Below are 17823 nucleotides of genomic sequence, written 5' to 3' on the forward strand. Positions count from 1 at the left end.
TGAATAGCATCTATTCTCATTTGACACTATTAAACAACAAGCTGTTTCTTGGCATTAATGCAGTTCTTGGTGCAAACAGTAGGCCTATCTACTGCTATTTACTCTTAGACTAAATAGCATGCAGCTACCTTCTTTACACAGAGTAAGCTAAATAGCAGTTACCAAAAAATATCACATCAAGATGCACCACCAATGCATTTAGAAGAAGAAAAAAAAAAAGATATAAAGAATGCATTCAAATAATCCAAGCATATCTTGGGATATATATATTGGGTCGTCAGTAAGATTATTATTTTTTAAGAAATTAAACAAATAATCATTTTAAAGGATGCATTAAACTGATCAAAAGTTACAGTTCAGACATTTATAATGATACAAAAAATAAAAAAATTGATCAGAATTGTTTCTTGAGAATCAAATCAGATAGAATGATTTCTGAAGGATCACCTGGAGTAAGTAACAGGCCTGGAGTAATGATGCTGAAAATTCAGCTTTGCCATCACAGGAATAATAAATTACATTTTAAAATATATTCAAATAGAAACAAATATTTTAAATTGTAATAGCATATCACAATATTACTGTTTTTACTGTATTTTTGATCAAATAAATGCAGCCTTGGTGATATGTTTTAGTCACATATCTAAAAATGCATACAAAATCCATTTGCAGGTGAAAACAGTGCATGTGTGAAGAGTGAATACACATGAGTGAGTGACACTCAGAGAAAGCATGGGAAGGGATTAGTGTGAGTGCAGAACAATCACTCCCATAATCTCAGCTTTAATCAGAGCAGCGCTCGCTATAAGCCATTACAGAGGCAGAGAGGTTAGTCTGGAGGTTCAGGAGGACCTGAAGATGGAAGGAAGCAACAAAACTACAGCAAATTGGAAGGTTCAAGAAGCTCTTTGATCATGACACAGCTAAACTCCCTCTACTACAATCATGGTTTCTGTCTGTCTCTCCCCCTCTAACACACACACACACACACACACACACACACACACACACACACACACACACACTCAAAACATCAGAAGAGTATTGATGCCATCAGAGAGTGCTATAACATGCTAATACAGCTGGTTCTGAAGTTTATTTGACAGCCTCTTTACCATTGCAGAAGCCTATTGGATCCTATAGCCTGATGCACTTGACTAACACCTATCATTTCTCTCAGTACACAGGGATGCTGGGTATTCATGCCAGTTTCATTTACCATGATGCATTCTCTTCGTCTATTTCTCTCTCTCTCTCTCTCACACACACACAAACACACACACAAGCATTTTTGCTGTAGTTCTAAACCTCATTCTACTAAGAGACTGATACAGTTCAAAATGAAGGCTTGCCTTTTAGCTCCACTTTTTTTTTCAACACAACAATATAGCTCATTAAACATCTAATGATTACACTTACTTCTGCACAGCAGTTGGGATAAAGTTAAACCAAATCATCAGCATTCACAAACTGATTTAAACTGACGAATAAATGTGTCATGCCACTTCAGAGGCACATGAAAAACAATTCATAACGCAGCTTCTCTACCGCTTAAACATTGCTATGGTGATAAAATAGATGAAACGAATAAAACACCAATACCAATTCAATAGACAAATAAATTCAAGAAAGAAAACCAATTGCAACTCAGTATGCAAATATTACAATGATGTCATTTCTGAAGGTGAATAGACTAACAATGGAAGTCAATAGGAGACTTTAAAACTATTAAAACTGTAAACTATTAGGTTTACAAAGACCAAATTAGAAAGCAGACGTGCAAAAACCTACAAAACAAAGTTTAATGTTAAGCTGTTCAAATAGAAATAGAAAAAATCTATTTTTTCTAAATAGAAAAAAATTGAGAGAAAGAATAAGAAATATTTCCGACTAAATATATGTAACTACAAAATTTGGGTAAATGGGAAGTGCCTAGTACAGCTTGAGAATCGTTAAAAGAGTCTTTTTCCATTCTGAAATTTAACTCAGCTTCAGATGTGAAATCTCTCAAGGGTGAACCCCTTTTCTCCAGATATCTACAGTACTTGCGCCACGCTGCTTGGCATTTACAGACCCACACACACATAGCTCACCTTGAAAATACTTTAATGAGAAGGAGTGGCTACTTAACACTCCACTCATTCTGAGAGGGGAAAAAAAAGCTTCTGGTACTCACACACACACACACACACACACACACACACACACACACACACACACGCACGCACGCACACACATATACTAAAAGGCAAACAGTGGCCTCATTTACATTAAGACAGGGTTGAAGGTGCCTGGGAAGAAAAATGCCAACCTGTACACACTCCATCTCTGTTCACAGAGTGTTTGTTGGCTCCCTGTCAGCCAGTGCAAAAAGCAGGCCAGTGATTCTCAGATGGTTTTATTGCAGGACCTGGTTTTGACATTAAACATCTGTAGTAACATAGCGTAGTACCAAAACTGTTTATCACAGTAAAGTAAAATAAATAAAAAGCTAAATTGAACATTAGAATTACTATAATCGGCAAAGACCCAACAATTCACAAAACATATTCACAACACACAAAAACTAACAGTTCTGTAAATGAAAAACAACAGTAGAAATGTCATTTACATGTGTAAATCATAACTATGCCTTATATTAATGATACAGTATATAGTAGGGGTTTTCAAACTTTTTCATGCCAAACATCCTCAAATATTATGAAACCCTTGTGAGGCACCCACTTCCAAAAATGTTACCATTTATTTTATAATATATTTTTTATACATTTATACATTATATATATATTCAATATTTAATTGAATATTTAATACATATAAAAAAATCTTGTAAAAAAAAAAAAATATATATATATATATATATATATATATATATATACCCATCCAGATCATTTCAGCAGATCAAGTAGCAGATCATTTTTCTACACTATAGTAATGTTAGATGTTTACACCAGGACAATAAGAAATAATAAAGAATTTTTAATCACATGGAATAAAGCACCTGGTACCCAGACACCAGTTCCCTACCAGAACAAACCCATTCTTGGGTCACAACCAACCAGTGAGAATCAGAATCACTGTCCTAAACCAGTAGAACACTAAAAACAAGAGCAGTAACTAGAATCACACAGTAGATATTTGTGAGTGTGTGTAGTTGTTTGACCCCTTGTAGGATCCAAACAGTTCCTGAAACTCATCTATAATCTGTATGTGCAGACATCGAACACTTAAATATATACAGGCTGTTTGATTTCTGTCTCCATATGTATGCATGTCCTGTACAGTATTGAAAAGAGAAAGGCAGCGGTAGCCACCGGCTGTCAGGTGATGAGAAATGAGAGAGGTCACAGTGCTGTAACATTAACCCACCAGACCTCTCGCCCCCGCTGCGAAGAGGCCAGTTCCCGCTGACCGCAGCCTAGAGTCGAACACTCACCGGCGGGGAGCACAGACAGCATGATGAGGGGTGCTGGAGGCTCGCTTCAGAAAAGGGCAGGTTGTGTGCCCTTGGGGCCTAGACAGCTGTCATACACCATAGTATATGTACAAGGACACACACTTATACACAGGGGGAAAGTGCAGCAGAGGGTGAGAAGAACAGAGCTGGGGCTACAGGGAAAGGGGAAAGAGAGCTGACAGGGGTTGTCCCACTTGACCGCTCTGTCTGCTGAAGTGATGAAAGCCACCAGGACTGTGTAGGGTGTAGATATAACATGTGTGCACATATTACACAACTACGTTCCAGTGACAAGCAATTTGTCTGTCTACACTGAAAGAGAATATGCTGTATGACGTGGCTCAAGTACCTATTTTTAACCTACATTTAATATTCAGTTATCTGGAGTGGGATTTTTAATGAGATGTGAAAGCATGTAGGTAGAGCTACAGAAAATAAAAAAACCAAAAATAAAACCAACAGCTTGTTGCGGCTGGTTAGGACAAAACAAAGTACATGGAAGAGGGTTAACTTTCAACGCTTTTGTTTTATCATGTCATGTCTGATTGTCACATGTCTGTCAGCTCATTTAAAAAAGGAATGTCCAATAAACTGCCCGCTTAAATTTCTCAGTTTAGCTGACTAACAGCTGAGTTGATTTATTGATGCTATTTGAAATGTTGTAGGAAAGCAGAGATAGTAATTGTAAAATATAAAGAAGAGTTTGACCCTTTTAAAGGGTCCATGTTTTATACTTCTGGAGTGTTCAGATTCTTTCCTCCTAGAAATCCATCTAACACCAAAAACTGTCCAGACCATTTTAAACCCTCTTTCTGGCTTTTAGAATTAAATAGCCTATTCTGGCTATTGAACATACAATTGTTTAATATGTTAAAGGGATAGTTCACTTTGAAATAAAATGTTGGTATGTTTTAGCTTACCTCAAGGGCATCCAAGATGTAGGTGTCTTTGTTTCCGCAGTAGTTTCAATTTTGATATTTTTAGGTCAAACCGTTCTTGTCTGCCAGTCATATAATGCAGGTCTGTGGTCACTGTCTCAAAGAGCATGCACAGAGTCCAAATTAAAACAATTCCCCATCGTAAGTACACATTGATGGCCTAAGACACGAAACGAGCGGTTTGTGTGAGAAAACGAACAGTATTTATATCGTTTATACCTCTTATAACACAGCCACGTCCAAGTGATCTGAGGGCGCGAGCGCATCCTGGTGTGTGACGTGTGCGCAGACTGGTGCATAGATATATACACTAGATGTCGCCTTGTCTACGGCAGTTCATTGGAATGAATGTCTTTAAGGCGACATCTAGTGTATATATCTATGCACCAGTCTGCGCACACGTCACACACCAGGATGCGCGCGCGCCCTCAGATCACTTGGACGTGGCTGTGTTATAAGAGGTATAAACCTCTTATAGAGGTTTTCTCACACAAACCGCTCGTTTCGTGTCTGAGGCCATCAATGTGTACTTACGATGGGGAATTGTTTAATTTGGACGATGGGGAATTGTTTTAATTTGGACTCTGTGCATGCTCTTTGAGACAGTGACCACAGACCTGCATTATATGACTGGCAGACAAGAACGGTTTGACCTAAAAATATCAAAATTGAAACTACTGCGGAAACAAAGACACCTACATCTTGGATGCCCTTGAGGTAAGCTAAAACAACATTTAATTTCAAAGTGAACTATCCCTTTAAAGTATGTCTGTATAGTGCACTGAAACTCTAACTCTAAAAGTTCAAAAGTATTTTGTTTTCCATATTTCACAAGGTGGATCGATGGTTAAACAGAACAATATTGAAAGAGTCATAGTCTCATAGACATTTTTAAAATAAATTAATAAATGAAAAAAAAAAAAAAAAACTTCTTCCTTTCTCTATTTTCAGCATTTCCCTTCTGCTCAAGCTTGTGTACTACTCTCATACTTGGAACTTGGCATTGTGTACTACACATATTGTTGTGTTATACTTAATTTGTTGGTTGCATCTGCTAAATGACTAAACATACAAGTAAATGTACAACTGTAATGTGTGTTGCTATTGTGTACTCTAAATCTAAATTTGTATTGCAAATAATGAATTTTCTCTCTTTGTTTCTCACCTTTCATCTCTCTCCATCACCAGCGCCCTCACTGCCATGAAAATAGAATGATTGAAGAGGTCATGAATGATTAAGAGAGAGTGATGAGCTGAGAAGAGTGAAATGACACAGAGAGAAAATCCTATATTTGAGAGCAAAGCATTCAGCCCAACAGTTTACATTCCAGTGCAGATATTACCCGACAGGTGTCATCACCCTCATGCCCTTCAAAGCTTAGAAACAGATCCACACAACTAAACACACACACACATATACTACTTTCTGTCTATAATTAAAGTTCTTACAGTCTCTCATGCGTGCAAGTAGAAATGGAAGCTTACGTGTTAATTCAACCAGAAATGAATTCTATACCAGAAATTTTACTATTCACTCACTGATCAATCATAATGTAGCTTGGCAAATTTGCATTCACTCTCGATCAACATGAGTCCTGTTTGTAGAATATAACCATTTAAATTGACCTTTTCAGAAGAATCGTGAATGTTATTGGATTAATGAAAAATAAATTTAATGTGAAATATTATATCAAACCACATCATTACACTAAGCTCTTGAAGCTTTTTTGCCTTTTGAACGGTTTATTAATTTATCTTATTAACATATGGAAAAATAGAAAGATAAATGTAAACAGCCCTCCTTTTGTTTGTTTAGGCTACACGTCAAAACTCTGTCTCACTGTTTTTCCCACATTTCCCGAAAACAACACCCGACAAAGGAACTGCACTGTAATCAGAAGTTGAATGGGTTCAGAAAGAGCAGTTCATTGATAGAAATCACATTCAACACCATTTTTGTACCTACTGAGAAGGTAAATACTGCATTCAGTTATACTGGCATCTTTCCCAGAGTAGATGTTGGACTCAAATAACTGGTGTAAACTGGTTTATTAGTCTTCGCTCAATCAAAAGGCTAATAAAAATAGTAAAAAAAACAAAACAGTACTTATACGTTATACGTACGGTTGCGTTGTTTCTGCTTCATACGTGAGAAACACAGATTTTGCTGTTTCACAGAACCAAGATATGCTGTTGTTGTATAGTAACAGGACCGTATTGAGTGTCATTGAGCATGTTTCCATACACACCAGTACACTCACAAAAATCAGCTTATTGAAATAACCTGTTGTTTGGGTTTACATGCAAACCAATAACCCGACAAGGCAAGTAAAATGCGTTTACAAGACTTTACTAATAAATCAGGTTATTTCCCGGTAGTGACTTCAAAGCTTAATAATCTGCGCCTCTGACTCGGTATTTTGAAATGATCATTTATGTAATGTCAGTTGTGATGTTAAATAAAGCATTAAACCGAAGAAAACTATTGCAACATGTCAGCAGGAAACTTAAGGCTCATATATTATCCTCTCATGCAGTTACAGATGCAGCATTTTGACTGTACCACTTCTTCTGCTGCACGTGATGAGCACTCATAATTTTTTGGGTCAAGAAAGAGTGAGTTTGCAATACATTTCCTCCACCCTTACTGCAAAACACTCGCTCTGTCTGGATGCCCTTAAATTCACAGTAAGGACGCTTTGCTGTCACACATATCACACATGTGCACTTCAATAAGCCAAGAGAAAGCAGGTTGATGCATTTATATGCTAGGTGAAATCAGCATAAGGGGCGATCGGTTTATGCATAAAGCTGCTAATGACCTTCCTCCGATAAAGTAAAAAAAGGTTAATGCGTTTACCATGTGCATGCTTTGTTGGCTTATTAAGCATAATCGGGTTAAGAAAGTGCATGTAAACGTACTCAGTGTTTGTCTGGAGTTAATGTGCTGCTGGTGACTAACAATGAACTCTTGCTTGAATATAGGCTACTCTTGTGTACTGTATGTTCATTTCTTGCTCTTCTTTGTTGTTCGTTTGTACATTTTTCGACAGCATTATTTTGCTTCATTTCAGCTACGATAAAAAGACACGCACTTGCGTAGGTCTGTTCATTTGGGGGGTGGAGAAATGAAGGAGGGGTATGTTTGTTTGGGTTGATTTCAAATATCAACAGTGTTTCTCAGAAATGCACCATTAAAGCAATTCTCTGTATTATACCTAAAAATAAAACAATGGAAAGCATTATACTGTATGGCACTGGTTCCATTTTTCTATTAAATGTGCAGAAGTTTTATGTTTTCTCTAAACAATCAACCAAACAGCTGTTGTAGATGTGAAGGCCACGAAAATGTGTGGTGAATTACTGTCCCGGCAAGTAAGAGAACGATCAGTTCAGAACTTCAGACTGTAATATTTCTCGATACCTTTCAGTTTTACTTGAAAAAAGATGAGACCGATCTACCGCATCTTTAAATCCTTTAAAAAGAGACCCAGGCAGAATGTCAAAACATAAATAAGCATATCACTGATATACTGCCAAAATATAGGAGACTGTTATCAGATCTCCAATATTATACACTGATTGGAGGAGAATGCGAGAAAATCCAGCCTTTCCACACGCCTGTCCTGCCAACAGAATCAACTGCCTCTTCACGCTATATCCTGATAGCTGGCATACTCACTTCTTGTGTGGTCTGTATACTTATTTGAAACTGGACTTTTACAACCCCTTGCCAACAAATTAAAAATCATATTTGTATTCATAAATCAGTTCTGTTCTAATTTTATAACTGAGACCAGTTGCAAGACTGAATCTACAGAAGAGGAGAAAGCAAGGTGCATAGTCACAATCGCTGCAGAAAGGGCAATGCATAAACATCATCTAGCCCCAGCTGAGCGCATTTCTTCCCGGTGTGATTTATTTGTTTGCGCCGCCGGCCGCAGCGGCTGTTCAGATAACAAGAAGTTTATCAACATCCAGTAAACGTCAAGACAAACATAGCTCGCCTTGGAGTAGGAAAGTGGTTTGTTAAATAAAACTTAAAGAATCGATATAATGAAACCTCAAGAGTAAACTGCACAATGATTATTTGAGTTTATATGCTCCAATTTAAAGGGGTCATGAACTGAGAAATCAAATTTTCCTTAAGCTTTTTTACATATAAGGGGTAATTGTACTATAAGAATATCCTGTAGGCTAAGTTTCAGAACTGAAAACTTCCTTGTTGGTCCAAAAACAACTTTTATTGTTACCAAGCCCAGCGATTGACTCGTCCTGGAATGTGCCTCTTTATGATGTACTGTAATAAGGTAGTGAAAGACCGCCTTTGCAGAAGAAAATCATGCCTTTATCGTCGCAACTTTGGCCCCGCCCACTGGCGTGTTGAGATGACGAGAGGAGAGCTATACAGGATGGATCACAAATAACATTAACTTCCAAAAGATCCTAATACTAGGAATGTGGTTATTTTATTTATTTTCAACAATGTGAATGTCTCAGTTGAGCATTATTTATTTGTATGCGGTACATTTCACGGTGGATTCTTTGGTAAAACAGTCGCAATTTCGGCACAGACTTTGCAAACAGACTTTTACGATATAGACTCGACAGTAATGCCACAACATGTAAGCAATTGTTAATTCAAATGCCTGATCTGTGACCAGTGATTTCTGATATGTAATGATTCATGTACAGTCAGATGATCTTTGTCTATGTGTCAGTAAATCAAACCAGTGAGTGACTTATGGTCTAATGTGAACGATCTTCACATTGTTTCTCTTAGTAAGATGGAAATAATCTGTTATTTAAACTGCGATTAAATTACATGATGTTTTATTAACAAAGTTCGGGACGAGCAAGTTCAGAATCAGATAATTAAGACAAGTGGAGAGCACTCAGCAATCAATGGTAAGAGGTGTATATACATTCAGCAGTCTCACCTCAATCCATTGACAGTTTTGGAGCATCCCCCCACCACCCCTTCTCCACGCTTCTAGTCCTAAACACTTACATACGGGGGGAGTACTCTGGGTTCGGGCCGAACTCCGAGCTTGGAGCCCTCCCCCCGGACAGCACGCCAAATACGCATTAAACTTTACCCCCTCAAATTGTATGTAAGTGTGAACTCGTGAAATATAGAAAGAGATCAAAGTACACTCCCTCTGCAATCGCTGGAGCTGTCAATCAAACAGTGCGTGTTTATCAGTGACTGAGTTCTGGACTCGCGTCAAAACTCCCATAATAATCAACGAACCTCTTATTTACATTGTGTTTGCACTCTTAGTTTATTCTTAGTCACAATATTTAATGTCATAGATCAACACTTCAACACTTTCAACACTTAAATCACATAAATCAACACTACTCAATTAGTAAACCCTGAGAGCTGTAATAGTAAAAGCGTGCTAAAAGTTTTCGAGAGGGTTCCACTTGTAGCCTAATACTTATTTCATATGCAAAGTTATCAGCCAATCACAGCAGTGGGCATTTACACTGAAGTCTCACAGAGTATTCAAATCAGAGGATAAAATCAGGTTAGGAAAAATGCAATTTATTTTTAGTTCATGACAATTTTTGATGTAAAAATCATACTAACATTATAAATGCACCACAGGAAACATTATAAAACAATGCAGTTCAAGGCCCCTTTAATGCTGAGCAAAGAACCTTAAATCATCTTCTTTGTGTTCACCCTGAAGCAAAGGCCTTGAGCCTACAGAATGAAGCACTTTCTCTCTTAGATCAAAATGTGGCCATTCACTTGGAGTCAGGCAGCTCGAGGAGAAGAGGTGTATTATGTTATTTAGAGTTATTGTGTTCCTCAAAATGTCTGTGCTTGAAAAATCCCAAGCACTGCTTTAAATTGTGAGCAGTTTACTTCCTGATAAGTAACAGCTTTTTATGTTCAATATGTCCGTGACAGACACTGGAACCCACCTTCGCACGTTTCATGCTTAAAGAGTGAAATAGCAATGTTAAATAAGTAAGGTATTGAAAACCTTTTAAAATGGTCTAACCCTTCAGAGTGGACAAATAAACTCAACTGGCTGATTCTATGCATCATCTCTCATGTTGACTCAAGAGATCTCTGATCCGCACACCTGCTATACGATGCTTTCACTCTCCCACTGTGAAATGTGGAAAAAGGGTGTTCAGCAATTTCAAATTATGATTAAAGATATAAGTGAATTAATGATTTGAAAGGGGATGAATGAAGACATCGGCATCTCCATAGAAATTAACATTTCTAATCCAAACTAATTCACCAAAATATAATCAAAAGCGAAGACAGAGAGAGCACATGCACCAACCAAATACACATTCCAAAGTGGACATAAGCAAATCAGAAAAAGGTGATCGCATTTAAATCCTTCCGACTGAATGTTTTTGCTCCTAGACGATTCATCCCAAGTAAAGAAAGAAAACATGCAAGCAATGAGAGTCAGACTCCATCAGTGAATGACCAACCCGCACTATACGTATCCTTGTCATGTTTTGGTTTGAGGTGGGTTAGTCTCTCAACTATGGTCGTAGCACATCAGGACAAGTTGTGCAACACCCATTTTCAACACATTTACTGGAAGTGCCCAGCTTTGCTTTCTGCCTGATGAGATGCGATATGTTGTAATTTTTAAGATATGAAACACAAAAGCCAAAAGTCAACTCATAGAGTTCAAATTTGATAAACTACAGTATAAAAAAATATATTAAAATACAGGTTTTATTTTTTCTAAAATTATAAGTTATGATGGAGAAAGCAAGACCCTCCTCTTATTTCCCCTTAATGTGCTGGTACTAAAATCAACGAACTGAAAAATGTGATAAATGTCAAGGCACATTCATCATGAAGGGGTAATACTGCTTGTCTGAAGCAATGAGATTGTGTGAGCATTCACACGAAGTTTCATCCATTTGCAGGATGCCAGAGGAATATTGCCTGTTTTGACAGAGTAAACATGGCAATTCTTTATCACAAGCTCGGCGAAGGAACGACAAAAAAAAATCGATTTATTCACAAAATAATTCCCTCTGCAGTTGTACTTTTTATACATTGTTTCTACATTCTTGCGATACAAGTTAGTCTGTATTTGATAACACAAATATGATTGATGAGTTCGTCAGACAGCATGTCACTCGCGCATCCAAACTTATCCTCCTTTCGGTTTGGTCCCACACCTGCCGTTTCAATCTAAACTGAGAGGCATAATGAAAGTATAGCGAATGAATGAAAGGGGTGCTTACCCGTACCGTTGCGTTTGCGAGTCTCTCCGTGGTCCTCTAAGCCCAACATTACTACCGTACTTCTCGCTCTCCGGTGTTCCCGAGCTGAGCTGAACCGACACTGAGCAGTGAGCACCTCGCGGCTCGCGCAGCTCAACGGTCTCACCCGTGCGTCACAAACCAACGGCTCTCCAAAGCGCGTGTCATTCACACTAACGGCGGCGCGCGTGAAAGCTCTCTTCTTCAGGGGGAACTTTCCAGACTTCTCTTCTTTCTTAAAAACTATCACACAATATTGTAGCTACAGAGTAGTGGTGTGTGGTGGTGGTCTTTTGAAATGAGGCAGAACTCCCCTTTCCCTGTTTTTGTCCAGTTTAATTTTTCCAGCCAGACCCGCTTGATGTTTCTGGACTTTTATAATTATACAACAAGCTAAAATTTGATTAAGGTACTATAATATAAAACCTGGTTATATCGAAATCTCACGTTTTAAACAAGTGTTCGACTTTATTATTAATCACCTGACCTACTCTTTTGGACCAATGATGCTGCCTTTCCTCGCTTGACGTTATGTGGTCGGGGACGGGGACCATTGTGTAGAGACGGAGTCTGCTCCCGCCCAAATTTATTCACTGTCCTCAATGTAAAAAACATTAATAGGCAACCTACATATTTTATGTATTACCGATTTGACAGATCATTCATGTGCAACCTCCAATGCAGCAACTGGTAAAACAATTTCGTGAGCACGTGAAGGTTTAGGTATAGGCTACTTGTCGCAGGTAATATGGGTTAAGTGATCACTAAAACAAGGAAGTATCAAGTTCATTTCAATTAGGTTTGACTAAAAACGGTCATATCCAAGTGGGTGAGTTTAGTTTTTACACAGACTGTCCATTTTAACTCTTAGCCTACCCGTTTTCTTAATAATAATAAAAAAAGACATTAGTCAGGATAGATGCCATATTGAATTTTACACAGATGAAAATAAGGCTGTGAGGTATAGACTTACAGTCTTTACAATGGCATGCATTGTATATGAATAACGTAATAATTTTACAAACTTTAACTGTAACTCACAACTCAAAATAATTGTTTGTCTGTTGATAGTGTTTTGGGAAGATGTTTTGTCATTTGAAATTTTGGCATGTTTTTAAACAACAGAAAATCCATTGATTGTACTTCTATCCCTCACAGCCTTGTTTTCATTCTGGTCAAAAATGAAACATAGTGCTACTCTGACAATGTAACATGTATTTCAATGTCTGTTTAGTTTCATTGTGTTTTGGTTCTGTTTTTTTCTGTTCCTGTTTGCCTGTGTTTCGTGTCATTGTAAGATGACCTAAGGTCCGTTCCGATTGACAGGGTCCCTATGCAGTGTTCACTGCTCCCTACTCCCTGAGCATTGGATATCATTGAAGTGGACTTTGCTAACAATAATCATGTATTTGAAATGCCCTGCAATGTCATCAAAGAAAGGCAATGACGGGTTCCCGCAGATTTAAAATTTAAAATTTAAAATAATACAAAAATACACATTATGTAGGCTACATAATAAATAATCAAAAATTATGTGTATTATATAGGCCTACTTAAAAATGTATTTACTATTTCTGCCATTAATTGGCCATTAAAGTCCCCATGAAATCAAAATTTTAGTTTTTTGGCTTTTGAAAATGTAGTTTGCTCCAAAACAATGATAAAATTCACATTTAGGGGATATAAGCATTCAAATCTTACAGTCTCTCACTTCCGTCTATAGGCCTATGTCACACTTCCTGCTTCCGGAACGCGGAGTAGGGATTCAGAACTTCCGGTCAACAGTATTTCTCGATAAGGATTTAGATTATCAGCCATAATGTCTAAACCATCCGAGGTAGACTGACCACAAACTATGAGGTTGTGAAACGAAGGTTTTTGCTCCTGTAGAAGCTATAAGTTCGTATGAAATCAACCTTGTTTTAAGAAAAACATGTTTTATCTGCGATCTTATGAAAAAAAAAACTACACTACCCACAATCCTAAGCGTAGCAGCAACGTCTGCTGATTGGTCCAACTCGCTGTTACCATAGAAACGTTTACCTTACTGGCGAACGGCTAGAGCTATAACAACAATGGCAGGCTACACCCGCAGCTGTTGTTGTAGTGTACCGGGTTGCTCTGCATCAGGACGTAGACAGCCATACCTCAAGTTTCCACTTGAGAGTTTTCATTTACCATCCGAACCACATCGTCATATGTGACTTCAGGCAGGTTGCGGAGAGATTTGGTCCAGCGGTATCTATCGGACTCCGCCATTGTAAAAAGCTAACCGGAAGAGCCGTATCCCTACTAAAAGACGTACTTGCGGTCTTCAATTTTTCAGTGATTTTGATGACATCACTCTGCACTTAAGCTCAGATTTTCTGACCTGTCGGCTCCACCGAGTTCCCCTCGTCCCTCCGGCTCCGCCTTGATCAGACGTCGCTATGTCTCCCACCATCATTCCCACCCTGGTCACTCCCTCTCTGTCATCTCCCCTGGTTTCTTGCACTTCGCTTGCTCTGTATCCTCCTCCAGAGCTCCCACCCCAAGCCCCGGGGGAGTATAATGTAACGTGTGTTTATCTGTTAGTTTCATTGTGTTTTGGTTCTGTTTTTCCTATTTTCCTGTGTTCCCTATCATTGTAAGTTGATCTACTGTAGTTTCCCAAGTGGGTATCTGCAGGTTGGAATATTGGGCATGACAAAAGGTCTAGTTTCAGCCCTAGTTTGTGCCAGTTTGTTTCCCTTTAGTTACTGATTTCGTTCACCTTTTCTATTTAGTTACCTCATTTACCTCAGCTTGTGTATTTAAGCCCTTAGTTCTCCTCAGTGTTTCGTCTTGTGGTAACGTTGCATGTTTGGTTAGTGTTTATTAGTCATATTCAATTCTTAAGTGTCAGTTAAAGAAATATATGTTGAATTCTCCGCCGTAGTGGTTACTGACCAGACTATAAGGTCTAACATAAAATTTCCCAATGTTGTTGTTTTTTAAGTTTGTATAATTTTACAAAATAAAACTATAAAGTTTTTGTACAATTGATTTTGTCTCATTCAAATTTAAAGCACTGCCTTTAGAAAATGCCAATGCCACAGCAGACAAAATATAATACATACAAAAAAGGTAGATACACATATTGTAAGCACAGTTAGTCAATTTCATTTCAAGTTTTGTTAATGTCAGTGAGTTTAAATTAGCCAAATAAATAAATAGGCCAGGGCTATATTTTCCCGACCCATCAAATGTGTCAGTAGCAGAATGACACCTCCGGCTCCTCCTGCTGAGTGGTCTGTGCCAAACTTTCCACATGCTGACCTGTTGGTGGTCATCAATTAAACTATGCATTCAATGTAAGCCCTATCAACACAGCCTAATTCGCCTGGAGTCGGTATGGCAGGGTTTCCTCAAAACTCCCACCTCAAGGACAGCAAGATAAGCTGAAGAGTGTGTCGATTACAAAGACTATCCCCACACATCCATAAAGGGCTCCCCCTGCTCAACCGCTGCATGTGTGCCGCTGCTTTGTCTGTGTTTAATGACCACAGTGACAACAGTTTTAAATTGAGCTGCTGAAAATGATATTTGTCACAACTGCTATAATCACCATGCTGTCAACGCTGTCATAAATCAGAATCTGATCATTTTGTTGAGGTCTGCCTACCGTGATTAATTTGTAATCTTAATATTGTGGGTGGGCCTACTCTTAAACAATGCATTCTGAAATTGTTATTGCTTGGCTATCAACCTTATCAGAGCTCATCAAGAACTTTCTGAGATGTCCAAGGGAAAAAGATTTATTCTTGCCTTTGCAGAAAAAGCCCCTTAAAATCAGAGTAGTATAAAAATTACTTCAGATGTCCATGTTAAAATGTAGATTAAACAATAAAGAGGTTGTGGTTAACTTTATATTGTATTACTAAAACTGGATAAATCAAAATTGGGCAAATCTAAAGCTCTGTGTATACTAACAATTATTATAATTATTTACTTTTCATACTGCTTTTGGTCTTGCCTCAGGTATCTTTTGAGGATAAATATTTGAATGCTTTTGGATCGTGGTAGAATATCGTAGCTGGTTTTTTTTTGTTTGCTTATTTATTGCTTTCAGCACTTGATGGATGCTCTTATAAACACACTTAGAGCTTCACTTTTCTCTACTTTGACGCTCTGATCAACCAACAACAAGCAGCCAACCAAAATAAAACTACAGTCCCACCATGGAGCAGGACGAAACAGATGCACACACCACCTTACTGCACAATGTCAGCAAAATCAAAACATATCCAATCAGTTTTGGTTTTCAAACCCAATCCACAGTTTCCATTTGAATCACCTGGTTTCTATGGTAACTGACAGTAAAGTGCACATCATGCTTTCAAACAGTGGGGACTTTCAAATTTAGAGTTGAATTGAGCCTTTTGATGGACTGTGAAGAGATTAAATTTAATGGATTGAAGGAAAAGTGAAAGAACAAGACAAAGACAATAGAAGCTGAAGTCCAACACTGTCTGGGTTGAACAAGGTGTTATATTGGTTTGATATAAAAGCTCTATGGTTGGGAGGAAAAACTGTTCTCATCTGAATGTGTTTTTCTATGCTTTCTGAAAGTTGTTGGAAACTAAAGGATTGTTATCTGTCCATAAACCCTTGTGACTTACATTTTTCTGTTATTCTCCTATGTAAATATAAAAATATATTCTATGCTGTAATAAAATAAGCTCATAGGAAAAAAGACAGCATTGACCAACATTAAAAGTTTGACTTGAAAAATGTGTTATTGTGTTATTGTGAATGTAATGGCTGACAACTAATGAATGGATGATATTAAAATTCAATGCTTTATTGCTGAAAAGCAACTGAATTTTTTTATTTTTGCTGCTTGTTCAACTTGCTTGATTAAAATGAGCTTAAGCAACACAATTGCTATACACTTTGTCCTAACTTAATTTGATTGTGTTCAATCTGCTTTATGTACAATTTAAGTTTTCTTAATCCGTTTGTGTTGGATTACATGAATGATTTGTGTTGCATTAACTGAAACTTACAATTACATTGTAATTAATGTACAATTACATTGAAACTTATTCCAATTACATTGGAATTATTAGAAACATTAAAATTACAGTGGGTTAAAGAGTGGAGCATTTTGCTGTGGACTGATTTATATAGCACAAATAAGCACAACAAAAGTTGACCACTGTGCTTTACAAAACAAAAGTCAGGAAACATGAAAGGAAGAGCAAAATACCATTGACACAATGTAATAAAACCATAATTGAGATTTAGTGAAATGCCCGGTAAAAAAGATACAACTTTAACTTAAATTTAAACTCATATAAAGAGGACAAGGATCTCAAGGATACGGGATGAGGCACGATCCCCTCTTGACTTTAATCGTGAATGTGGCTATATAGCTAGTAGTCTATCAATTCAATTGTGTGCCACTAAATTAAATAAAATCTTAATGGATGAATGAATATATAAATATGAATACCTGAATCATGTCAGGAAGTCTTTAAAATTTGGGTCACCTAAATGGGTCGCTTAAAATGACTTCATTCCATGATGTTGAAGTTACATGAACAAATTATGTTTGTTTAATGTAACCCAGTTATGTGGAACCTGTTGACATAAAAAAAGTTAATTAAAGCCAACATATCATTTTTGTGAGTGCACTAAAAACTACAATCAGTTTGAATTTTAAATGCTGCAAGTGAATTTAATAATCACAACATCAGAAATGTACATTACAAAATTCATTTTGAGATTTGCTAAGATTACATTTAAGAGTATAATAAGAATATAATATTAGAATAAGAACATTTTTAAAAATTAACTTTTGACGACGACAAAGGTAATCCAAATAGGGAAATAAAAAAAGAATTATTGAAATTGTATCCCTAATATTTATGTAGTTAGCAATACATCAACTGTTGGTTGTGAATGCTTGTAAGAGAAATAAAATACAATTTGTTGAGACCACAGAAAAATTATGCATCTCTTCTGGCATTCCTTCATCCTTTCCTTCCAATTTTCTTGCAGACTTCACTCTCCTTCACTCCCATGTCATTTCTCAGCTTCCTTTTCAGAGAGGTGTAATCAACGAGAGAGCAAACTGATGGAATGCACCCTCCATTACGTCTCTTAGAGAGAGAGTGTTTAGAGAGAGAGAGAGAGGGAGATGAT

The 17823-nt window shown here is 37.4% G+C and overlaps 1 protein-coding gene across 4 annotated transcripts in view; it reads right to left on the bottom strand.

The window, feature by feature from the left end:
- Positions 1-11862, bottom strand: part of znf385c (zinc finger protein 385C) — a 102045-nt gene extending 90183 nt beyond the window's left edge. For 2 of the 4 annotated variants that reach the window (XM_079891642.1, XM_079891640.1), the window contains exon 1: positions 11638-11752. In XM_079891642.1, the coding sequence (XP_079747768.1) occupies positions 11638-11686 (49 nt within the window). In that variant the 5' untranslated portion in view covers positions 11687-11752. Of the gene's footprint in view, positions 1-11637 lie in introns of all 4 variants that reach the window. The other 2 variants (XM_079891645.1, XM_079891641.1) reach the window with 2 other exon arrangements.
- Positions 11863-17823: the final 5961 nt, after the last annotated feature.

This window comes from Squalius cephalus (genome assembly GCF_949319135.1).
Source record: "Squalius cephalus genome assembly, chromosome: 1".
In the NCBI taxonomy this organism is placed as follows: domain Eukaryota; kingdom Metazoa; phylum Chordata; class Actinopteri; order Cypriniformes; family Leuciscidae; genus Squalius; species Squalius cephalus.